The sequence below is a fragment of the Panulirus ornatus genome, chromosome 5 (assembly GCF_036320965.1).
Source record: "Panulirus ornatus isolate Po-2019 chromosome 5, ASM3632096v1, whole genome shotgun sequence".
Lineage (NCBI taxonomy): Eukaryota > Metazoa > Arthropoda > Malacostraca > Decapoda > Palinuridae > Panulirus > Panulirus ornatus.
Window position 1 is genome coordinate 12,291,711 of NC_092228.1, and position 26,582 is coordinate 12,318,292.

Consider the following 26,582-nt stretch of genomic DNA (forward strand, 5'->3'; position numbering starts at 1 on the left):
GAATATATGGTCCACTTTTGGTCCCCAAACTATAAAAAAAGACGAGGGAAAATTAGAGCAAGTACAAAGACATGCGACATGATTTATCCCATCCCTTAAAAATCTCGCATTCAAAAAGAGGATGAAATGATTGGATCTCTTCTCACTTGAAATGTAGACTTCATGTGACTTAATCCACATGTTCAAAATTCTGAACAAGTTCAATAAAGTTAATCACGAATATCTTTTCCAAGTACAAGAAAATATGCTTACCAGGACAAGTGGAATAAAACTCAAAGCTAAAAGATGTAGTATGGATGAGAAAAAGATTCTTTCCCAGTTGGTGTGTTGAGCATTGGAATAAGTTACCGTCAGATACAGTGAATGCTAAGACTGAATGCTTTCAAAAGTCTTACAGACAAATATTTTATAAATTCAGATATATTCTGAGAAAAGCGCCAGAAAAAAATTGTGTTCTGAGAAAAATGCCAGAAAAAAATTGTATAAACGACAGCAGTACAGGGACAGGAGAAGCCAGTGTGCAGCAGCAGGGAGTTGGTTATAGCTTAAGATAACTGCTAAGCAGAATTTTTTTTCCAAACAACCTAGTCATGAGCCAATCAGGCCCCCATTTTTTCTTTTTCATGGAAACTCATGTAATGCACTTACATTAGATTTGGGTGAATTTCTTAACGGTAGCTGTAAGTGTGAGCTACACATCAATCTGCTTGTAGGGTTGGGGTTTAGAGTGAGATACATTACCAGATAGGAAATATTGTTTAACGCATGTAGTATGCTGACTTGGTTCCCTTTCAATTTATCTGTCTTCCGCAGAATAGATTTCTAGTATCATTTAAAACTTTAGCTAATGCTTTCCATCATAGAATTTTATTTTTTCAGGTGGCTAAGAAATCCAAACTCCCAGTCCCAGCCATGACCCCGAAAGGAAGAATAGCTGAAGTTTTAGGCATTCGACCATCTAAACCTTGGGAGTTAGTACCAACAATGCAACCTCCTTGCAGAGAACAAGGCCTTGAATCCATGAGAGCTCATGCTGCTCTTCCTCATCTCTCTCTTTTGGGTGTGAATGCTGAGGTAGACATCACTTCTGAGTAAGTAGAAAGGGATTTTCAGTTGATTAGCATAGGTTATGTGAACTCTTTTTTAACCCTTTCATTGATATGGTTCTCAGTCAAGGCAAGTGTAATAGGTTGCTATTGTCATCATTCTAGCCACTTATTAACTTGAATTTTATGCTCATTATAAGACCTAATGGCTGGCCATTGGTGACAACCCAAACAAAGGATGAGTTATCAGAATAGCTTTGTGGCCTCAGTAACTTTATAGTAAGTGTGATGGGTATTCACATGCCTTTGTGTGGGACTTTCCCCATTTGGTGTGCATCCATGGTGCCTGATGCATCAACCTCTTTATATGCATACCCTTTGGGGCACCCTGCACTTCCACTGCATACATAAACATTCTCACAACAAGAATAAAGAAATAACTGGATGAGATTATCAGATGAGGAAAATTTCATGTCATGCATCTGAAGAGGAGAGTGAAGTGAAGTGAAGTGGAAATGTACAGTGTTGGTAAGAGTGAGGAGGACATACTTTAGAGAATGGGAGCAGATCCTGTAGAGAATGAGCTGGATTTGAGATTGATTTCAATGTACTTAAAAGGCTGTGATCAAAGGCCCACTGTATATGTCTGATAATTATGAGTGTAAGATCTTAATACGTTAGTACTGATCCTGTATGCTCTGAATTTTTCTAAACTTTTTATCTCCCAGACCATGTCTTAAGTCTGTTGACCAGCCCCAGAAACTAGTTCTGCTCCTCCTCCTCCATTGTTGTGGGCATTTCATATTGTTCAGTGGGACTAGGCTTCTTGAAATGCCCTCCGGATCTTTCCTGCATTTTAATATTTTGTATGGTCATTTATTCTTGTCAGAAAATATATCTTCACCGTCAGGGTCTGTTGGATTTTCAAATGAACACTATGGCTCTTGACTTTTTTGGTAGGTTTGGTACTACTGATTGCAAGAAACATTTCTTAGTAATTATGATACCACGTGAGCTTAAGAACTAGAAGTTAAAGAAAATGCATTGTAGTGTGTTTTTGAAGTACAGGGTTGCCTTGTGGTTTTTCATTATATGAATGATTACCTGAATTACATCATAATTCATAATTCTAAATCATAATATAAGGCCATAGTAATAGACAGCAACAGTTATGGTTGCCATCACATAACGAAAGCAGGGCTACCAACATAGGGCCAGATCCAAGAGATGATTATATTGCTGAGTGTTCACTCAACCCCCCTCAACTGATGAAAATCTGTGTCCATGAATATTCATTCTAGTCTTTAATTCCCTAAGTTTTTTCTCTTTTCCTAATGTCATTCATGATCTTTATATTGATTCATGAGTTTCTTTATTTCCACCTCTACCTTTGTTAACGTTTGATTCTGATTTTTATAATTTCAATCAGCATCCCCAAATGTTTGATCTCAGGTGATTCATACTTCATATCTCAGTCTTTCCTTTTCTATGTGGAGCTTGTTACATCTTACTGGTCTTGATACTTCCCTATGCTTGAATCCATATTTGGTTCTCGTGCAGTTTAAAACTGAAAATCTTTACTAATTGTCTTTGTTTGTGGTTGTTGACAGGCTGGCCCAGTTGGTCTGGTTTATTTCCCTGACTTCTTTTAAGATCTCAATTTTTTTGGCCCAGGCAGTACTGAGTTCTTACATTACCACCCTGGTTAGTAATAATAACAGTAACAAACTTTTTTTTTTTATTATTATACTTTGTCGCTGTCTCCCGCGTTTGCGAGGTAGCGCAAGGAAACAGACTTTTTTTTTATTATTATACTTTGTCACTGTCTCCCGCGTTTGCGAGGTAGCGCAAGGAAACAGACGAAAGAAATGGCCCAACCCCCCCATACACATGTATATACATACGTCCACACACGCAAATATACATACCTACACAGCTTTCCTTGGTTTACCCCAGACACTTCACATGCCTTGATTCAATCCACTGACAGCACGTCAACCCCGGTATACCACATCGCTCCAATTCACTCTATTCCTTGCCCTCCTTTCACCCTCCTGCATGTTCAGGCCCCGATCACACAAAATCTTTTTCACTCCATCTTTCCACCTCCAATTTGGTCTCCCTCTTCTCCTCGTTCCCTCCACCTCCGACACATATATCCTCTTGGTCAAACTTTCCTCACTCATTCTCTCCATGTGCCCAAACCACTTCAAAACACCCTCTTCTGCTCTCTCAACCACGCTCTTTTTATTTCCACACATCTCTCTTACCCTTACGTTACTCACTCGATCAAACCACCTCACACCACACATTGTCCTCAAACATCTCATTTCCAGCACATCCATCCTCCTGCGCACAACTCTATCCATAGCCCATGCCTTGCAACCATACAACATTGTTGGAACCACTATTCCTTCAAACATACCCATTTTTGCTTTCCGAGATAATGTCCTCGACTTCCACACATTCTTCAAGGCCCCCAGAATTTTCGCCCCCTCCCCCACCCTATGATCCACTTCCGCTTCCATGGTTCCATCCGCTGCCAGATCCACTCCCAGATATCTAAAACACTTCACTTCCTCCAGTTTTTCTCCATTCAAACTCACCTCCCAATTGACTTGACCCTCAACCCTACTGTACCTAATAACCTTGCTCTTATTCACATTTACTCTTAACTTTCTTCCTCCACACATTTTACCAAACTCAGTCACCAGCTTCTGCAGTTTCTCACATGAATCAGCCACCAGCGCTGTATCATCAGCGAACAACAACTGACTCACTTCCCAAGCTCTCTCATCCCCAACAGACTTCATACTTGCCCCTCTTTCCAAAACTCTTGCATTTACCTCCCTAACAACCCCATCCATAAACAAATTAAACAACCATGGAGACATCACACACCCCTGCCGCAAACCTACATTCACTGAGAACCAATCACTTTCCTCTCTTCCTACACGTACACATGCCTTACATCCTCGATAAAAACTTTTCACTGCTTCTAACAACTTTCCTCCCACACCATATATTCTTAATACCTTCCACAGAGCATCTCTATCAACTCTATCATATGCCTTCTCCAGATCCATAAATGCTACATACAAATCCATTTGCTTTTCTAAGTATTTCTCACATACATTCTTCAAAGCAAACACCTGATCCACACATCCTCTACCACTTCTGAAACCACACTGCTCTTCCCCAATCTGATGCTCTGTACATGCCTTCACCCTCTCAATCAATACCCTCCCATATAATTTACCAGGAATACTCAATAAACTTATACCTCTGTAATTTGAGCACTCACTCTTATCCCCTTTGCCTTTGTACAATGGCACTATGCACGCATTCCGCCAATCCTCAGGCACCTCACCATGAGTCATACATACATTAAATAACCTTACCAACCAGTCAACAATACAGTCACCCCCTTTTTTAATAAATTCCACTGCAATACCATCCAAACCTGCTGCCTTGCCGGCTTTCATCTTCCGCAAAGCTTTCACTACTTCTTCTCTGTTTACCAAATCATTTTCCCTAACCCTCTCACTTTGCACACCACCTCGACCAAAACACCCTATATCTGCCACTCTATCATCAAACACATTCAACAAACCTTCAAAATACTCACTCCATCTCCTTCTCACATCACCACTACTTGTTATCACCTCCCCATTTGCGCCCTTCACTGAAGTTCCCATTTGCTCCCTTGTCTTACGCACTTTATTTACCTCCTTCCAGAACATCTTTTTATTCTCCCTAAAATTTAATGATACTCTCTCACCCCAACTCTCATTTGTCCTTTTTTTCACCTCTTGCACCTTTCTCTTGACCTCCTGTCTCTTTCTTTTATACATCTCCCACTCAATTGCATTTTTTCCCTGCAAAAATCGTCCAAATGCCTCTCTCTTCTCTTTCACTAATACTCTTACTTCTTCATCCCACCACTCACTACCCTTTCTAATCAACCCACTTCCCACCTTCCAAACTTATTGGAATAAAAAAGCATTTATTGTGAGGAAATATTTAATCACATCACCTCACAGTGTTGCCTTTTGTTACAGATACATCACTACTTTATATTTAGTCACTTCCATTTTTTATAGTATTTCTTTGACATACTTGTTGACTCACCCCTAGTCATGCACCTTTTTTCAGTCCAAAAATACATTTTCTCAACCTTATATTTTGTTACTTTCATTTTTATAGAATTTCTTTGATATACTTGTTGACCCACCCTTTGTTAGCCATACACCTTTCTTCAGTCCAAAAGTACATTTTCTCAATCCAGTTCAGAGATTCTTACTGTAAATGAGTCACAATTATTTGAAATTGGGATTTTTCCAAGGGAAACAGCTTTTTTAACAAATTGAAGAAAAGATCAATTGCAAAGTGGACAGCTGGGGATAAAAGAGACTACTGCATTGAGTGTTATGAGGAAGTGTCTGCTGAGAGAACAAGAGTGCACGGGCAGGAAGAAGTTGATGGACACATAATTGACTTATGGATCATGTGACAGAAACTAACCTGACAAACACTGCACTGAATGAACTCTGCCTTTCGAGAAGCAGTGCCTGTCAAATAGGAAGTTTCTGTGAGCACACTCCACCAATTGATTCATTACGGTGAAGCTATTCAGGGATGTTTCAGAAAACACATAATTGATGGATGAAATTTTAATGAAAGTTATTTTTTTTTTTTTTTTTTTTTTCCCGCTGTCTCCCGCGTTTGCGAGGTAGCGCAAGGAAACAGACGAAAGAAATGGCTCAACCCGCCCCCATACACATGTATATACATACGTCCACACACACAAATATACATACGTACACAGCTTTCCATGGTTTACCCCAGACGCTTCACATGCCCTGATTCAATCCACTGACAGCACGTCAACCCCGGTATACCACATCAATCCAATTCACTCTATTCCTTGCCCTCCTTTCACCCTCCTGCATGTTCAGGCCCCGATCACACAAAATCTTTTTCACTCCATCTTTCCACCTCCAATTTGGTCTCCCACTTTTCCTCGTTCCCTCCACCTCCGACACATATATCCTCTTGGTCAATCTTTCCTCACTCATTCTCTCCATTATTACAAAGTGTGATTATCACTGAACCTTTAAAAGTAAGGTATGTGTGTAATGCAGAGTTACTGTAACTCATATCTAAAATTATTTATTCTTTTCATATTTCATGTAATACGTGACCTTTCTAGAATATACAAATTACTGTAGATTTTCTTCAGTAAAGTCCATAAAGACAAATTAGCAGTCAAATCTATTTTCTCCCCTTCTCACCTATGCTGATTTCAAATGTGATTTGGGACACACTATAACTGCATGGACAGAATTAGGTTCAACCTCTACCTCTCCCAATCTCTTCATGGACAAAATTGGGTTCAACCTCTACCTCTTCCAATCTCTACATGGACAAAATTGGGTTCAACCTCTACCTCTCCCAATCTCAAGGGAGAGTGCAGCTTTGCAATGGGCACCTCAAAAATTATGTGTGAACAACAGGGGAGCAAAATGACCCTCATTCTGACCATCAGTGACCAGTGGATGTGGCCTACAGCAAGATTACATACGGTGGAGTTAACATGAAGAGGATCGATGAATTTCTGCAATACCTCTCTGTGGTACTGGATGAAGAGTCACTAGTTGTCCTTCTGGATGATACTCCATCAGACAACTCCTTGGAAACTGTGGGAGACACTCAAGTGTGGAAGTTTCCTCTGTATACCCCTTTCTTCGCCCCATTGAAAATTTCTTCTCCAAAATCAGGTTTGAAGTAAAGCAAAGGTTGGAATAAGTAGAGGAGTTCCTGGATGACCAAGCAGCAGCTTGAGCTGCAGGTCATACTATGAAGTTGTGCAGGGAGAACCTCTTGCACCATATCACTGAGATGGTTGTACATCTATCACTTCAAGATTTTGTGGTGCATTACAGCCACTCCATGACAGCAGCAAAGATGCTTTACTGAAGATATTTTGGATGGAAAAAAATTCTTCATCAGTATAGTCAGTTTACATTTTTTAAACATACCGTAAATAAAGTGTGCATTAAACTTTTGTGCAAGAGTTTCTTGTATTTCAATAACATTACAAGCATAAGAAATGAAATTTTAGTTATTTCAAATTGGAACCCAATAATATCTGTACACCTTATAGTCTCTACAGTATGGATTTGATTTTGAAGCATACAATTAGATTGAACCAAATAATATCTTTATACAGTCCATCTAATTTTGGGTGATTCTTGAACAATATAGTAAGCTCAATATCAAAGACATGCATACAAAAAAGTTGTCTTTGGCTGTAAGGTATTATATATTTTTTTCTGAAAGGAACCTTCATTAAAACCAAGTAAATTAGTGTTACATACTCCCTTAAAGCCATTTATAATTGTCTGAAATCATTTACAAAACATCATTTCACATGTAAATACATTTTGATTGGAAAAAAATCATTTCACAAAAATAGTTGCCAGCATTGTTTGGTATTATTGCTTTTATTATTAAATTATCATATCTGATGATAAAAGTAGAAAGATTGCTCGTTTTTAAAGTAAAAGTATTTTATGATTTTTGTGCCTAGGCCTAGATTTCCATTTCATGTGGAAAATATCTCAATCACACATGAAAAATCAAAAAAAGCCCATTGATTTATTAAAATAACTTAAGTAAATGTAATTTTGGACTGGAAAAGGTGTATAGAACGTATGTTACATTCATACATGAATATTTATGCATGTTTTGAACTTAAGTTTCCAAACATAAGGTATCTTAGTTATGCAGGAGTTTGTTCAGATTACTTGTTTTGTTGATCCTCAACTTCTGTTTAGAAGTGAAGTCATAGTGCACATGCAGTCTCACGTTCATTGTACTTCCCAACCTTTAGAATCAGGTCTCAAACTTTTCTAAGGATATCAGATTTTTATCATATCTGATAATATTATTCTTTTTCTTATGCATAGATTGAAATTGAGGGGGCGAAAATTCTGGGAGCCTTGAAGAATGTGTGGAAGTCGAGAACATTATCTCGGAAAGCAAAAATGGGTATGTTTGAAGGAATAGTGGTTCCAACAATGTTGTATGGTTGCAAGGCGTGGGCTATGGATAGAGTTGTGTGCAGGAGGATGGATGTGCTGGAAATGAGATGTTTGAGGACAATGTGTGGTGTGAGGTGGTTTGATCGAGTAAGTAAGGTAAAGGTGAGAGAGATGTGTGGAAATAAAAAGAGCGTGGTTGAGAGAGCAGTAGAGGGTGCTTTGAAATGGTTTGGGCACATGTAGAGAATGAGTGAGGAAAGATTGACCAAGAGGATATATGTGTCGGAGGTGGAGGGAACGAGGAGAAGTGGGAGACCAAGTTGGAGGTGGAAAGATGGAGTGAAAAAGATTTTGTGTGATCGGGGCCTGAACATGCAGGAGGGTGAAAGGAGGGCAAGGAATAGAGTGAATTGGATCGATGTGGTATACCGGGGTTGACGTGCTGTCAGTGGATTGAATCAAGGCATGTGAAGAGTCTGGGGTAAACCATGGAAAGCTGTGTAGGTATGTATATTTGCGTGTGTGGACGTATGTATATACATGTGTATGGGGGTGGGTTTGGCCATTTCTTTCGTCTGTTTCCTTGCGCTACCTCGCAAACGCAGGAGACCGGCAAAAAAAAAAAAAAAGAAAAAAAAAAGATTGAAATTCAAAAGGAATTATGTACATCTCATTAATATGGTCATGGACATCCACACATATGTCATAAACTTTATCTTGTACTTTAAGAGTGTTCCTTTTTTATTTATCCACATCTCATATCTGTAGTTGTATTAGAATCACTTAATCCTATGCAATATATTCTAGACTTCAGTCTAAGGTCACTAGCTTTTTTAGATGATTTGGTTTTTGATCAGACTTGATGACATTATAAGGATTAAGTGTCAGAATATTCTTGTTACTTTAGAATATTGAAATTTTATGCATATTTTTCCAGTTTTTTAATTTATTTAATTTCTTTTTCAAGGCCTGATGAATATGGAGATTCTATTCTAGCAGCTGGAGTGAGAAGGGGTCGAATAATAGGCTCAAGCCAGTCTCTGGCTCGTCGGAAAGCACTCTCAGTTAGAGCTCGCATGTCTCATACCTCTATCCATACCAGAACAGTGAAATCCATCACAGAAAATAACAACACAGGCATTGCAAGTGATGTATTGGGCTCAATAATGGAGAGCCAGTCTGTCCTTCTAAAGCCATTTCATCCACAAAATAAGTGCTGTGGCCTCCTTAAAACTCCCATTAGCAAAGGGAGTGGGACATTTAAACCTTTACACTTAAGTGGTAGAGTGGAGACAAATACACGAACAGCTGGACCAGACTCCCCAGGTAAACAGCAGTCTGGTGGAGATGGACAGTCTACCTCACCCTCCAGGCAGCAGCAGCAGCCTGGGCAGTCAGCTAGTGGTGGTGGAGGATCTCCAGTAGGAGGCAGTAGCAGACCTTGGGAGGATGATCCAACTGGAGCTAAGACTTATGCATCCTTTTTGAAAGAAAACAGTGAAGAGGGGCAGGAAGGAGGACCTCAGCATGTAGTACCTAGTGGCAGCTGTAATGGTAGTGAAAAGGATAAGGAACGAGATAAGAAGAAAAATGACGATGATGATGAAATTGATATCTATAGTGATATAGAACCAGAAGTACCTGAAGGTGAGGAGGAAGAGGAGGAGGAGGAGGATGAAGAAGGTGATATTGAAAACTACAAGAATGACAGTTCTATTAATGTAACATCAGAAGCGGATAAAAAAGAAAATGAGAATGACCCTGAGTCAAGTGATGATGAACTTGTAATTGATGATAGTGATAAACCAGAGAGTAGAGGGAATATAGAAACAGTACCCCGAAGAATAGTTGTTGAGGAATCAGAGGAAAATAATGTGGTGGGTAGTAGTAATTTACCTGGGTTAAATGAGTTTGAACTTGAAGCTGTGTCTGATACAGATACTCCTGAATTAGACAAATCTGCAAATAGTTCTATATCTTTATCTGATAGTAATATGGGAGACCATGAAGTGACAAGTAGCACAAATGAAAATGCAAATCCCAACAAGTCAGAATGCTTGGTTAAGGAAATATTTGGTGAAAGTGATGAAGAAAAAAGTAAAGATAGAACTAACCAACCAATAGTTGGCTTAGAAGGGCTAGAAACTGAAACCATATCTGATAATGAAGAGATCAGTTTTGATGATAATGATGATAACATTGAAGAAGGTGAAATCCCCAGTGAAACGCCAAGGCATGCTACTCCTCCCACTCACCGCCCTCGAGTTAACTTGCAGATTCGCAGAGTGATTGAGGTGTCTCCATCCCCAAGAGATCAGGAAGGGGAGTATGAAGAAGGAGAAATAATTGATGAAAATGCCAAACGAAGAGAGAAAAAAAAAGAAAAGAAAGATAAAAATAAGAAAGATAAAGATAAAGAGGTGAAAGATGATGATAAAGAACCGGAAGATCCTGAAAAAGACAAGGAGAATAAAGTCCCTGAAGTAGAATCAGAACCAGTTAAAGAGCCAGTAGCTGTTATTCCAGAAAGACCAAAAACTCCTCCATTAAAGCCAAAATCAAAAACCAAGGAAAAAGATAAAGAAAAGGATGTCTCTTTCAAAAAAGTATCTAAAAGCACTAAAGAAAGAAACTATAGGGATAATGAAAAGGAGGACAGAGAAAGAGGGGCAAAAAATAACAAAAACAGAGATGTTCAGGACATGGGGCGTGATAGAAATAGAGACCGGGAGAGGGGAGAAAGAGACAGAAATATTGAAAGAAACAGAGACTCCTCTAGTAGAAGAAGATTAAGAGACAGAGAAAGAAAAAAGGAACCAAAGAGAAAAGAAATGGAAAGGTATAATGTTCGGAAAATGATTACACAAAAAGAGGAGGAAAGAAAAAAGAAAGATGAATTCGGTCGTGATGTTGCGCTAAGGTCGAGATCCAGATCTAGGTCTAGACGAAGATCAAGATCACGGTCAAGAAGGCGTACCAGATCTAGGTCGCACCGTGGGTCTGACTCTAGAACTAGAAAGGGAAGAAGAAGCTATTCTCGTTCTCTGTCTCGTTCGCGTAATAAGAAAAGAACAAGAAGAAGAAGTTATTCTTCTTCATCATCATCGTCATATACTTCCTCTAGTTCTAGCTCAAGTTCTAGTTCATCATCTAGGTCTAGATCTCGAGGACGAAGCAGGGACAAAAGAAGGAGAAGAACACGAAGTAGAACAAGAACTCCTGTAAAAAAGAAACCAGAGAAAAAAAAGGTTCCAGTTGCTGCAAAACCAAAAGAAAAGGCAAAAGAAAAGCCCAAAAAGATTAATACAGTTGTAGAAAAGAAGAAGGAAAGGAAAAAAGATGATAAAAGGAAAGATCGAGAGATTGAAAAACGTGAGGAAGCAAGACTAGAAAGGGAAAGGAAGAAGAAGAAAAGGGAAAAGTCTCCTTTACAGAGTAAGGAAGTTTATCAGGCTGGTGGAAGCATTATGGTAAGTGTTAGTTTTAACAGAGCACCAGGTAAGGAAAATAAGGAGGGCAAAAAGAAGAAAGATAGAAATGTAAAGCTAGAAGGAGAAGCAAGAAAGAGAGCAAGAAAAGAAAATGCAAAAGCTATTGGGAGTCCTTTCAGGTCCTGGTCAAGAAGTCGTACTCCATCCCCAAATGGCAAGCGAACACCCCTTCAGGATGAGCCAATGTGGTCACCAGATCGATTAGCTGAGACACATAATAAAGAAAAACCACCTAAGAGCCCAGAAGTAATAGATTTAGATGTGATTATGGTCACACCCCCTCCTCAGGAACCCATCCTTATCTCTGACTCAGAGGATGAGGGTATTACTCGGTTGCCTCCTGATCTAGGCACCACACCAGTGCCTCCAGTTAGACCTCAGGGACCTAAAACTCCTCCAGAGCCTGCTGTTAAGTTTACTCTTTCAAGCAAGCAAGTGCTCAAACCTATCAACAACCCACTGCGTGATGAGGAGGAGGAAGAGGAAGAGCCCCCTGCCCCTGCAAGGGGACCTAATACTCCTCCAGGTCCCCCTCCAGAATCAGATGAATCAGTTGGGAGAGCAAAGTCACCCACAGTTGGGGTACCACATTCTCCAGCTGGTTCACCCCCTGGGTCTTCTCCTGAACCAGACGTTTATGATCCCTTTGAACCAACAAAGTCCCCATCCCCTCCCAGTTCCCCACAGCAAGAAGCTCGGGTTAGCAGTAGTGATCAGACAGAAACTGTGGAGAAAGATTCTCCTGAAGTAGCATCTGCACCAGCTGTAGCTTCTCCACCACCCTTACCCACAGAACCACCAGAACCTGAAGAGCGACCACCTGAGCCTCAAAAGCCACCAGAAGAGGAAGCCACTAGTACTGTACCTCCTACTGTGACTCCTGCTGTTCCTGTGGTCGTGACAACAAATGCTGCACCTAAGGCACCTAAGCCGGCGAAGACTCCAAAAACAACATCAACATCTACAAAAACAGCAGCTTCAAAAACAACACCACCTGCTGCTGCAGCCCCCACAAACCCTATAAATCAAATTTTTCCTGGTCTCCCTGCCAATGTTGCAAATATTCTGTACCCAGCAGCCATTGCAGCTGCAGTTCGCAGTGCAGGTGGTCCTGTAATTCGTTCACAAGTTGTACAAACTGTGGCAGCTCCAGACTTTTCACGGCCCCCTCCTGCAGCCAACCCTCTGAGTCGTCCACCTCCAATGACTATAATAGCTCCTACTCGGCTTGGAGAAAAGGGTAGAGCAACACAAAATGGAAGGGATGTTACACAGACTGATGTTATCGACATGGATCTGGATTCACCAAATTCACCTGATAGTTCTGATGTCAGTGATATGTTTGAACCACCCTCACCTCATTCAACACATCAGTCAGAGAAACCTTCTCCAAAGAAAACAAGAAATCAGACTAGAATAACTGCTTTAAAGGCTGGGAAGGGTGGTGGAGATAAATTTGATAGTCTGTTTGGAGGTCGAGGAGGCCGCAAGCACAGCACACCTCACAAACACAAGCTGGGCAAAAAGATAAAAGCTGGAGGTAAGCAGAAGTTATTGTTACTGTTGTCTTAAACTCCACTCTTATATACACTTAATGGATCACTTGTACACAACCTTTCAGCTTACTCATATACATCCTCAACTTAGATTCTAGTGTGATGATAAACAAATTCCTTTGTACTGTTATGGCATTTTTTAATCTATTAGAATAGTCAGCCTGATTTATGAAATTAGGCAAATGTTTCACCTCACACAAAATGCCTTTTTACATCCATCCTTTGTGGCCATACCATCTTAACAGGCTTTCTTCCATGTGCCTCTCTAATGATTTCATGACATCTTTTATGTTTGTCATGTCTTGATGTTTTTATTTCTCCAGATGTCATTTCTTGATTTTTTTATCTTATCAGATCTTATAATAATGTGTCCACAATACATGTCTGCTCCCCCATATATTTTCAAGGAAATACAAAACTAAAGTTTATTGTGGATGCAAGCATATGATGCTATCAGGGTGAAATCAGCATGCATCTGGTCACTGAGACTAGTATTTTTAATGGTGTGAGCACCTTCCTCAGTGTGCCTCGGGCTATTTTGAGGTAATGATGTTTTTTCTTAACTCTTTTTGGTTGCTGCCTCATTTTGCAAATTTTGATTCTGGGCACTGTACTTCTTCCACCTGTACTTGAAGATAGTTGACTCTTACTTTTCTAAGGAGAAGAAAACTTGAATTCTCACCTGGAAGCAAGAAAATGTGGGTACACTCGAGATTTTTATGTGCACTGGGCTCTCAGAATGCACGACCAGGCGACTTCTTCCCATAGTATGTTATCAGTGCCTTGCCTCATTTAGGAGGTCAAGACCCTATAGACCCAAAACATGGACTTGGATACTTCTGAAATATTGCTAATGTCATGCCCTAATGTCTGCAGACAGTAATCAAGACCAAAGATGAGATTACAAAGTATTAAAATGTAAGTGTGACATTGCCTTTGAAAATGTGTGGGGAGGCAGTCAAGTTTTTTTGTGAACACTGTACATGTTATATTCACCACTCACGTATATAATTTTTGTGCAATTTCTTTTATTTGTTGATCTGTTCCAGGTGCTACCTTGCTAATGCAGGGAATGGCAGTCAAGTACGAAATATATGTATATATTTTTTCTCTTTTCTTTTTTCATACTATTCGCCATTTCCCGCATTAGTGAGATAGCGTTAAGAACAGAGGACTGAACCTTTAAGGGAAATCCTCACTTGGCCCCCTTCTCTGTTCCTTCTTTTGGAAAATTAAAAACGAGGAGAGGATTCCCAGACCCCCGTCCCCTCCCCTTTTAGTCGCCTTCTATGACGTAGGGAATACTTGGGAAGTATTCTTTCTCCCCTGTCCCCAGGGATAATATACATGCATTACACATGACAGCTAGAGACTGAGTGTGAATGAATGTGGCCTTTGTTGTCTTTTCGTAGCGTTACCTCACGCGTGTGCAGGGGGGGTTGCCATTTCATATGTGGTGGGGTGGTGACGGGAATGGCTGAGGGCAGCAAGTACGAATATGCACATGTGTATATATGTATATGTCTGTGTATGTATATGTATGTATACAGTGAAATATATAGACATGTATATGTGCATTTGTGGGCATTTACATATATATATGTGTATGTGGGCGGGTTGGGTGGGCGGGTTGGGCTATTCTTTCGTCTGTTTCCTCGTGCTACCTCGCTAATACGGGAGACAGCAACAAAGTATAATATAAGTATAATAATAAATATATATTATTATTATTATTACAATTTTTTTTTTTTTTTTTTTTTTTTTTTGCGCTTTGTCGCTGTCTCCCGCGTTTGCGAGATAGCGCAAGGAAACAGACGAAAGAAATGGCCCAACCCACCCCCATACACATGTATATACATACGTCCACACACGCAAATATACATACCTACACAGCTTTCCATGGTTTACCCCAGACGCTTCACATGCCTTGATTCAATCCACTGACAGCACGTCAACCCCGGTATACCACATCGCTCCAATTCACTCTATTCCTTGCCCTCCTTTCACCCTCCTGCATGTTCAGGCCCCAATCACACAAAATCTTTTTCACTCCATCTTTCCACCACCAATTTGGTCTCTTTCCTCACTCATTCTCTCCATGTGCCCAAACCATTTCAAAACACCCTCTTCTGCTCTCTCAACCATGCTCTTTTTATTTCCACACATCTCTCTTACCCTTACGTTACTTACTCGATCAAACCACCTCACACCACACATTGTCCTCAAACATCTCATTTCCAGCACATCCATCCTCCTGCGCACAACTCTATCCATAGCCCATGCCTCGCAACCATACAACATTGTTGGAACCACCATTCCTTCAAACATACCCATTTTTGCTTTCCGAGATAATGTTCTCGACTTCCACACATTCTTCAAGGCTCCCAGAATTTTCGCCCCCTCCCCCACCCTATGATCCACTTCCGCTTCCATGGTTCCATCCGCTGCCAGATCCACTCCCAGATATCTAAAACACTTCACTTCCTCCAGTTTTTCTCCAGTCAAACTCACCTCCCAATTGACTTGACCCTCAACCTTAATGTACCTAATAACCTTGCTCTTATTCACATTTACTTAACTTTCTTCTTTCACACACTTTACCAAACTCAGTCACCAGCTTCTGCAGTTTCTCACATGAATCAGCCACCAGCGCTGTATCATCAGCGAACAGCAACTGACTCACTTCCCAAGCTCTCTCATCCCCAACAGACTTCATACTTGCCCCTCTTTCCAAAACTCTTGCATTCACCTCCCTAACAACCCCATCCATAAACAAATTAAACAACCATGGAGACATCACACACCCCTGCCGCAAACCTACATTCACTGAGAACCAATCACTTTCCTCTCTTCCTACATGTACACGTGCCTTACATCCTCGATAAAAACTTTTCACTGCTTCTAACAACTTGCCTCCCACACCATATATTCTTAATACCTTAATACCTTATTATTATTATTATTATTTGTTTTATACTTAATCACTGTCTCCCACGTTAGTGAGGTAGTGCAAGGAAACAGACAAAAGAATGGCCTAACCCACCCACGTACACATGTATATACATAAACGCCCACACACACACACACACACACACACACACACACACACATACACATACATACATACATACACATACATACCTACCTGTACATTTCAACGTATACATACATATACACATGTACATATTCATACTTGCTGCTTTCATCCATTCCACACACACACACACACACCCAGGTAGTGCTCGGAAAAGACAAGAAAAAGGCCACGTTTGTTCACACTCAGTCTCTAGCTGTCATGTGTAATGCACAACTTTTTATGTCTCAAGTAGAAAGTGCAAGTTGGGATATAGGTGTAGTGTCATATTGTTTTTTCCCATGTGTGATAGAATTAATATTATACATCTGTCAAAAGTATGGGACAAATGTTTATATCACCAGAACTTCAGGATATCTCACATGGTCATTACTTTTTCTTGCAGTTAAAAAAGGTGATGGTAATGAAGAAGACATACCAAGTTCAGCAGTAGATTTACAAGTAAAAGAGAAGGTAAGATCTGTTTTAAGAGTAATTTGGTATTGTTGCTAAACATACATTCACACTTATTTTTATGTTACACCTATTTTGTGAATGTTGGATGAAGGAGTTGGGTAGGATATTAAAACTGTGAGAGTAAAGGATAGGGAACTTGAAACTTGGCAGTGTAGTCATTATTAGGAGACCTAGAATTGTGCGATTGAAGGTAAAGAAGAAAGTAATCATTAGAATGAGGGATAAGGGACTTGAATGCAGGAATCAAGGATAGCCAATTAGGAATTTTGAGGATGAAAGTTTTGGGGCATAGACTGTGGGGATTGAGAATTAAATGACTTAAGTTGCAGAAGTGAGAGGTAGGATGCCTGAATTGTGAGAATGAGGATAAGTACTTGGGGAAGCCAGGTGATAGCAGACCTGATGTTCTTTGGATGAGATTATCGGCTTGAAGACATAGTTAACTAGATTTCTAATCCTGAATTATGAAGACTGGCTGATAAAGCATAAGGCTTCTACCCACCTGCTACTTTCCTGCCAGCTGATAGCTGGCAGGAAAGTAGCAATGAAAAACCTGTATTATAGGAAAAATATACAGCCTTGAAACTTTTACAAGAAAGGATAAATGCCAAACACTCTATGGTACAATAATAGCTTCTGGATACATAGGAGAAATACTTAAAGCTGCTCCTCTGTAAAGAAAAAGAAACTGTAATAGTTGCATGAATTTTTCCATCTTAATCCTTTCAGGGTTTTTTCCATACAAACTTCATTTGTGAATGACATCAAAATAAGTATGAAGATCGCTGTAGTGGAGGACACTAAAAGGCTATAGTGAGACATAACTAGGGATAAATTTCCAAGGGATTGGAAAAGGGCAAATGTCCTAACCATCAGTAAGATAGAAGACCCATGAAGAGGCTCTGAACTTTAGATCAGTCTCCCTGACAGGTGTGGTCTGTAAGGTACTGGAAAAGGTAATCAGATACCAAATGATGTCTTTCTACAAAGGCGAAATTACCCAAGTGAGAGTCAACACTAAATTAGGGAAAGGAAGTTGTATGCAATGGACCTCTGAGATTTCTACAAGAGAGTGAGCTCTATCTCAGATGAAAGGGAAGGCTAAATGGATTGCTTGTATCTGGATTGCCAGGAAGCATTTCACACTGTACTGCATGGGAGGCTGATTGAAATGGTGGATCACCAGGCAGGTATAAGGGGAAGACTCCTCTGTTGGATTGAAAATGATGATAGTGGAAGGAAATACGGGACACATGTCGTAGTACCATTTTCCAGATGGGCGGAGGTCTCCAGTTTAGTGCCACAGTTCTTTTCAGGAGCTGTAACTTTCCTCAATCAGTGTGCAAGACTTGCTGATGGTTGCAGATGATGGGAAAGACCATGAAGAAAATTTAAAGCAAGCAAGAGTGCATCATCGCACAGAGGATCTAGACAGACTCCAAAGTTGGTCTGATACATGTTTGATGAAATTCAACCTGAGGAAATATAAAGTAATGATAGGAAAGTAAAAGAACACCTCAGTTTTATTGTTCTATCTCTCTATATTTCTGACACCTGTTCCCAACTTGAACTCCCTCAAGGGGTTGGCCATGGCAAATTTTATATAGCATAAAAGGTAAGCTTTAGGATTGTTTTTTGTGAGAGGGACTTGGGAGTTGATATCATCCCTAACCTGACACCAGAGTCCCACATGAGGAGAACAGTGGAGGTAACACTGTCTTTTGGCAAATACAATAGTTTTCAGGTATATGGATAAGGAAACATTTAGCAAGCTGTTCATATCTTACAGAAGACCAAAACTAGAATATGCTGCTCAGGTATGGTCACTGCTTCTAAAAAAAAAAGCACAAAAAGCTAATAGAGAAGGTGCTTGGGAGGGAAACAACCAGAATTAAGAGGAGGTGAATTGTTTTTAAGTGTTTTAGATATCTAGGAGTGGACATGGCAGCAAATGGAACCATGCATGCAGAAATGTCACAGGTTGGGTGAGGAAGCAAAGGTTCTAAGAGTGCTGAAGAATGTGTGGTAAGAGAGATCCTTATGTGGGAGGGCAAAACTGGGTGTTTGAAAGTATAGTAGTCCCAGCAATATTATATGGATGCAAGGCATGGGCTATATAGTATATAGATAAGGCTGTGCAGAGGAGGGTGGATGTGTTGGATATGAAATGTTTGAGGACAATATGTGGTGTGAGGTGGTTTGATAAAGTAAGTGATGAAAGGGGATGAGAGTGGTTTGGCAATAAAAAAAAAAGAAAAAAAAAAGGTGGTTGTGAGAGAGCTGAAGAGGGTGTCCTGAAATGATTTGGGCTTATGGAGAGAATGAGAGAGGAAAGGTTGACAAAGAGAAGGGTGAAGTACAGGGAGCAAAGAGAATGGGGAGACCAAAATTGGAAATGGAATGATAGTGTCAAAGATTTTGAGCAATTTGGGGCCTGAACATGCAGGAGGGTGAATGGCATGCATGGGATAAAGTGAATTGGAACAATGTGGTATACAGGGATTGACTTGCTGCAAGTGGAGTGAACCAGGGCATATGAAGAGTCCAGGGTATTTACCCTGGGTGCTTCAAAGGTCTGGAAGAGGTAGTTGTGGATGAGGAGCTATGGTTTTGGTGCATTACACATAACAGCAAGAGAATGGATGCGACCTTTCTTTTTCTGTTCATAGCACTGTCTTGCTAACTCAGAAAAAAATAAAAGTTACAAGGAAAGGTTAGAAAATTCTTAAACTTGCTCATCATAAAAGAGAAGAGTGTGGGGTAATGTAATCAGTCACAGCCTTTTAAGTATTGAACTAGATAAATGATGTAGACAGTGAATAGTTCTTTGAAAGATGTGTAACAGGACAACCAGAGGACAGAACATGAAATTAAGCTAGAAAACTATTTTAGAATTATATAAAGTACCTTTAATAGTATGAGAGTGATTGGTGAATGAAATATACTGAAAGAGGGTGTGGTAAATGTGGGCAAACAAATAGAAGTTTGAAACATTGTATGGTAGTAGAGAATGTTCTAGAGATGGGGACTTATGAGTGCAAACCTCCTTCCCCATACAGTATTAATAGGAAAATACCCAGGAACTGCTCCAGCCCTGCTCTCAAAGCAATACTATCATTAGTCCAGTTATGAGACCACTTAAGCATGATATATGCTGTTTCTTTTATTTCTGAGTAATACTTGAAGATTCTTTCCCTCCCACTTCATTTACAACACTGTGAAAATTAAATTTTCTAGTACTTGGCAGTTCTCTAAGTTCTCAAAATGCTGTGGCTCTAATATCTAGACACAAAGTGATTGCTAGCTTTAAGAAATTTAAGTATCCTTGAAAAGAAAGAGTTGCTGAAGTGAGGGTGTTATGTATACAAGATTTAGAGTAAGCTGTAGAGCGAATAGAAAAGCATGGAAAGAGTAATCAATTGTCTGTTGTATAACAATTCTTGTTATTTTTACAGTTCTTGAAGAAGGTACAACGTCAGGAACGTGTTGTTGAGGAGGTAAAGCTGAGTCTCAAACCATTTTATAACAAGAAGACTATAGGAAAGGAAGATTACAAAGAAATAATGCGCAAATGTGTTCAGAAGGTAAATAGAATAGAAATTTTATTTGATTGTATTTTGCCTTATAGTGAAGTGAACTGCCACCACTGATGCATTTACAGGGAAATGTCAGGAACTGACAAAGTGTCTAATTTGCACATGTCTGGTCTCAACCTATCATGCATAATGTACCAAAACTAGAGTCAGCCATCCTGAGCCATGTCCCACAGACTGTTCCATGCTTTACCATGATCTCACCATAGGTCTTGTCTCAACCTATGTAAAACATGTCCCTCCCTGTATGTCACCCTAATCCAGTTGATTCTGTCCAGAGCACACCTCTTGAATTTCTAGACCCCAACACCCAAAAGCCTTATGTATTTCATCTTACCTTTTGCTCCTTGGTCTTTCCATCCTTTGTTGCTCCCTCTGTTTTTGACCTGTATATCCTCTTGGTTTGGTATATCATAACTCATCCTTTTCTTGTGTGCAAACTATTTTGCACAATCTGGGTAGCCTTCTCATTTAGACGGTGGTTAAGTATAATAAATGAATATATATATATATATATATATTTTTTCATACATATTCACTGTTTCCCACATTAGCGAGGTAGCGTTAAGAACAGAGGACTGAGCCTCAGAGAGAAAATCCTCACTTGGCCCCTTTCTTTGTTCCTTCTTTTGGAAAAGTAAAAACTGGAGGGGAGGATTTCCAGTCCCCTGCTCCCTCCCCTTTCAGTCGCCTTGTACGACACGCAGGGAATACGTGGGAAGTATTCTTTATCCCCTATCCCCCTTGGTAATTGATATATATATTATTTATTTATTTATTTATTTTGCTTTGTCGCTGTCTCCCGCATTTGCGAGATAGCGCAAGGAAACAGACAAAAGAAATGGCCCAACCCACCCCCATACACATGTATATACATGCATGTCCACACACGCAAATATACATACCTATACATCTCAATGTACACATATATATACACACACAGACATATACATATATACACATGTACATAATTCATAGTCTGCCTTTATTTATTCCCATCGCCACCTCGCCACACATGGAATAACATCCCCCTCCCCCCTCATGTGTGCGAGGTAGCGCTAGGAAAAGACAACAAAGGTCCCATTCGTTCACACTCAGTCTCTAGCTGTCATGTAATAATGCACCGAAACCACAGCTCCCTTTCCACATCCAGGCACCACAGAACTTTCCATGGTTTACCCCAGATGCTTCACATGCCCTGATTCAATCCAATGACAGCACGTCGACCCCAGTATACCACATTGCTCCAATTCACTCTATTCCTTGCCCGCCTTTCACCCTCCTGCATGTTCAGGCCCCGATCACTCAAAATCTTTTTCGCTCCATCTTTCCACCTCCAATTTGGTCTCCCACTTCTCCTCGTCCCCTCCACCTCCGACACATATATCCTCTTGGTCAATCTTTCCTCAATCGTTCTCTCCATGTGCCCAAACCATTTCAAAACACCCTCTTCTGCTCTCTCAACCACGCTCTTTTTGTTTCCACACATCTCTCTTACCCTTACATTACTTACTCGATATATATATATATTGTGAGTTTGAATGGAGAAAAACTGGAGGAAGTGAAGTGTTTTAGATATCTGGGAGTGGATCTGGCAGCGGATGGAACCATGGAAGCGGAAGTGGATCATAGGGTGGGGGAGGGGGCGAAAATTCTGGGAGCCTTGAAGAATGTGTGGAAGTCGAGAACATTATCTCGGAAAGCAAAAATGGGTATGTTTGAAGGAATAGTGGTTCCAACAATGTTGTATGGTTGCGAGGCGTGGGCTATGGATAGAGTTGTGCGCAGGAGGATGGAGGTGCTGGAAATGAGATGTTTCAGGACAATGTGTGGTGTGAGGTGGTTTGATCGAGTAAGTAACGTAAGGGTAAGAGAGATGTGTGGAAATAAAAAGAGCGTGGTTGAGAGAGCAGAAGAGGGTGTTTTGAAATGGTTTGGGCACATGGAGAGAATGAGTGAGGAAAGATTGACCAAGAGGATATATGTGTCGGAGGTGGAGGGAACGAGGAGAAGAGGGAGACCAAATTAGAGGTGGAAAGATGGAGTGAAAAAGATTTTGTGTGATCGGGGCCTGAACATGCAGGAGGGTGAAAGGAGGGCAAGGAATAGAGTGAATTGGAGCGATGTGGTATACCGGGGTTGTCGTGCTGTCAGTGGATTGAATCAAGGCATGTGAAGCGTCTGGGGTAAACCATGGAAAGCTGTGTAGGTATGTATATTTGCGTGTGTGGACGTATGTATATACATGTGTATGGGGGGGGGGGTTGGGCCATTTCTTTCGTCTGTTTCCTTGCGCTACCTCGCAAATGCGGGAGACCGACAAAGTATAATAAAAAAAAAATAAAATATAAAAATAATATATATATATATATATATATATATATATATATATATATATATATATATATATATATATATATATATATATATATATATATATATATATATCCTCACCTCGCAAACGCGGGAGACAGCGACAAAGTATAAAAAAAAAAAAAAAAAAAAAAAATATATATATATATATATATATATATATATATATATATATATATATATATATATTATTTTTATATTTTATTTTTTTTTGCGAGGTAGTGCTAAGGACAGAGGACTGAGCCTTAGAGGGAATATCGTCTTTGGCCCCCTTTTTTGTTCCTTATTTTGGAAGATTAAAAAAGAGAGGGAAGGATTTTCAGCCCCTCGCTCCCTCCCCTTTTAGTTGCCTTTTGCGACACTCAGGGAATACATGGGAAGTATTCTTTCTCCCCTATTCCGAGGGATTACATATTCATATATTTCATACTTGACCACTGTTTCTCTTGCTAGGAAGTTAGTGCCAGGAAAGGCCACATTCGCTTACATCCAGTCTCTAGGAATCATGTGTAAAGCACTGAAACCATAGCTCCCCTATCAGAAAAAGGGCCCTCACACCTTTCCATGGTTTACCCCAGCTGCTTCACATGCCTTGGTTCTGTCCATTGACAGCATATCGACCCCTGTATATCACATTGTTCCAGTTTATTCCGTCCCATGCATGCCTTTCATCCCCTTGTATGTTTAGGCCCCAGTCACTCAAAATCTTTTTCACTCCATACTTTCATCTCCAGTTTTGTCTGTCCTTTCTTTTCCCCTCCACTTTTGACATCCTTTTTGTTAGCCTCACCTCACTCATTCTCTTCATATGTGTAAACCATTTCAGCACACCCTCTTCAGCTCTCTCAACCACACTCTTCCTATTACCACATCTCTTTCCTACCTTTTTATTACTTACTTCATCAGATCAACTACCTGTATATCTGTCTGTTTATTGCATTGCTCCAATTTACTGTATCCCATGCATACCTTTCACCCATTTCATCACACCCTCTTCAGCTCTCTCAACCACACTCTTCTTCTTATCACATTTCTCTCTTCCCTTTTTATTACTTGATCAAATCAACCATATGTTTTCAAGAGGCTCCTGCATAATGTTCTATTTCTCACTACCTCTACTTAATGTTCCTGCCTAATGCACCAACCTACTACTTCTACCTAATGCTCTCTCCTATGTTCCTGCCTACTACTTCTACCTAATTTTTTCTACATGATGCTAATGTTTAATGTTTGTACTTACTTCCTCTATCTATTGCTCCTACCATTTTGCTATAATTGATGAGGAATAGAGTCAGTTTCATTTGCTTTATAAATGCTGTCATCTTTAGAAGGGAGAAATTCAAGGGACACTTGAGAATAATTTGTGATGGCAAACAGATTGGCAAAATGCATTCTTTCTCATTAGTTGAATAAGTCTGCTTATGTTGTGATGTCACAAAATGGCTCATTACTTTCACTGAAGGTAGCTTAGTGGTCTAATTATTTACTGGTGAGCAAGTTAAGATATGAGATATGTATGTGTGCTTTTAGTTATTTTTGGGGATGGGAGAAAGAATACTTCCCACGTATTCCCTGCGTGTCGTAGAAGGCGACTAAAAGGGGAGGGAGCGGGTGGCTGGAAATCCTCCCCTCTCATTTTTTTTTAATTTTCCAAAAGAAGGAACAGAGAAGGGGGCCAGGTGAGGATTTTCCCTCTAAGGCCCAGTCCTCTGTTCTTAACGCTACCTCGCAAATGCGGGAAATTTCGAATAGTATGAAAAAAAAATCAAACTTTCAAAATAAATAAAAACAAATGGAAATAACTTTTGTATTGCAAATGTAGATGATTGTATGCAAATTAACACATAACATGCCATATTCTTCTTACATAGATCATATTAAATATTCTTACAGATTAGTCCATATACACTTGAAGATACATGCCAGTACATTTTCCTGTCCTCAGCTTGACATGATAAAATACATGAAAACAATCCTGTATATTTAAGATTTTTCCTACTTCTTTCCCCAGGTCTGTCACAACAAATCAGGAGAGATAAATCCCACCAAAATCCGTGGTCTTGTACAAGGTTACATCAAGAAAGTTAAGTACTATCGTAAGAAACAAACTGGGATATCTGATCAGCCTCCCACAAAACCCACTGCCATTGACCCCTCTGCACCATTTATTCTCATCCCAAAGGCAACCAAGCCTCCAACACCTATAAAAAGTAAAGCATAGTTTATTTTGAAATTTGGGTTACAGGAATTATTGTTCAAAGATGGAGTAGGTTTGATACTCCGGGTAATTTGATATGTAAAAAGACTTGCTGTTCGGTGACTAAACTAAAAATTTTAGTTTGGTAATACTGAATTTCAGGGTTGATAGAATTGATGTAGAATATGATTGAATTTATATGTTTTTTATTTATTTGATATTTTTTGTTATTTTTTTATGATGCATTACTTGTACATTTTTTGTAGGAAATTGAAATGTTAGGACTGTATATTATACGAGATATCATGATATTATTTCGCTATTTTCACACAGATATTTCCTTCATACTGGGTCGAAATGAACTATTTATAGAAAATTCCACATAACTGGGAGCCCTTCAACAATATTTTGTGGTTGTCATTAGTGTTATAAGTATGCTTGTGGTAATGTGATGTGACTGGACAAGTGATCCTGAGGAGAGCTGTCAGCAAGATGCTGGTCATGGTCATGGTGACTGCTTGCCTCATTTAATGTTGAATCTCTATTGCATTGTTGATATCCTTTACAGTACACCAAACCAGTGAACATGTTTGCCAGAAAACCTCTTGTATTATTTATTTTCCAAAGCACAGCTGTGGTCAAAGATAAGACCAAACAGAAGTGAAGATGTTAGAGGAAATCCTATGATCATGATAGCTCGGTGTGGTGGTTGTGTTACATTTGAATACTTGTTAAAGGAATGGTCAAGTAATGGTTCCATCATCACTTAGTCATGGTGAACAAATGCTTTAAGGTCACTCCATTGTTCTTGGGTTCATAAAAAAATATATATATACAGATATATATTTATATGTTGGTATATTTTATTACCACATCAACCCAGTATCTACACCTAATTTCAATGCATTCATTGACAACAGGTGTCATTTTATTTCACTTTAGTTCTCTGCAGTTTTTGGATTATACTGCAGAACCATGTGCTACAAAGGGGGGCAGAGTCCACTTATTTTATGAACAAAGATGGACTGACAGCTATGTTGTGGCGGACCCAACAACCTCGATAACGAGTAAAAATAATAACCTAAGAAAATGCTCTAAATATCTTCTCTGTTTGTAGTGGTTATGTATGTAAAAATGTTTTCATATCTTTTAAGTGTGTATCTGATATAAAATGAATAAATTTAAATAGATTATGGTTTATTTTATTCTCTCTGATGTAAAGTTTTATGTTAATCTCACTTCCATGAAAATTTATTTGTATATGTATGTGTGGAGCATCGTGCTTAGTGAATTAGTTTTCATCTATTGTAATTCTTCTTTTCAATATCCATCACTTGTTCCTTATAGTACACTCACCTTTCTTATTAGTAGTTGGATACAAGGTTGTGAAATATAAGAATAAAAGAGGAAATGCTTTAGTGGACATATGAAAATGAAAATGCTTTGGTAGAGAAGATAAAGTTTGTGATAGATTGCTCAAAAGAAATGTAGCAGTAGAAGTTCAGCAAAGGCAGTGCGAAAAATATTTGATGTTTATGCGGAATGTTACTGAATTCCATTTCCTAAACTGTGTTATCATAGATATTTTTAAGATTTAGGTAGTTTCCACCATTATATCCTCTTCATGTCTCATCTCTATTCATTTAACTTCATTGTTTACACATAATCAAATTTAAGTATTACATGATCACCCTTTCCAACTGTTGTATTCTATATTTTCAATATCAATG

The 26,582-nt window shown here is 39.4% G+C and overlaps 1 protein-coding gene across 2 annotated transcripts in view; it reads left to right on the forward strand.

The window, feature by feature from the left end:
- Positions 1 to 26,045, forward strand: part of LOC139748566 (uncharacterized) — a 61,091-nt gene extending 35,046 nt beyond the window's left edge. For both annotated transcript variants that reach the window (XM_071661604.1, XM_071661605.1), the window contains 5 exons: positions 880 to 1,091; positions 9,060 to 13,123; positions 16,619 to 16,686; positions 20,145 to 20,273; positions 24,667 to 26,045. In XM_071661604.1, coding sequence (XP_071517705.1) covers positions 880 to 1,091; positions 9,060 to 13,123; positions 16,619 to 16,686; positions 20,145 to 20,273; positions 24,667 to 24,876 — 4,683 coding nt within the window. In that variant the 3' untranslated portion in view covers positions 24,877 to 26,045. The remainder of the gene's footprint in view (positions 1 to 879; positions 1,092 to 9,059; positions 13,124 to 16,618; positions 16,687 to 20,144; positions 20,274 to 24,666) is intronic.
- The last annotated feature ends 537 nt before the right edge of the window (positions 26,046 to 26,582 follow it).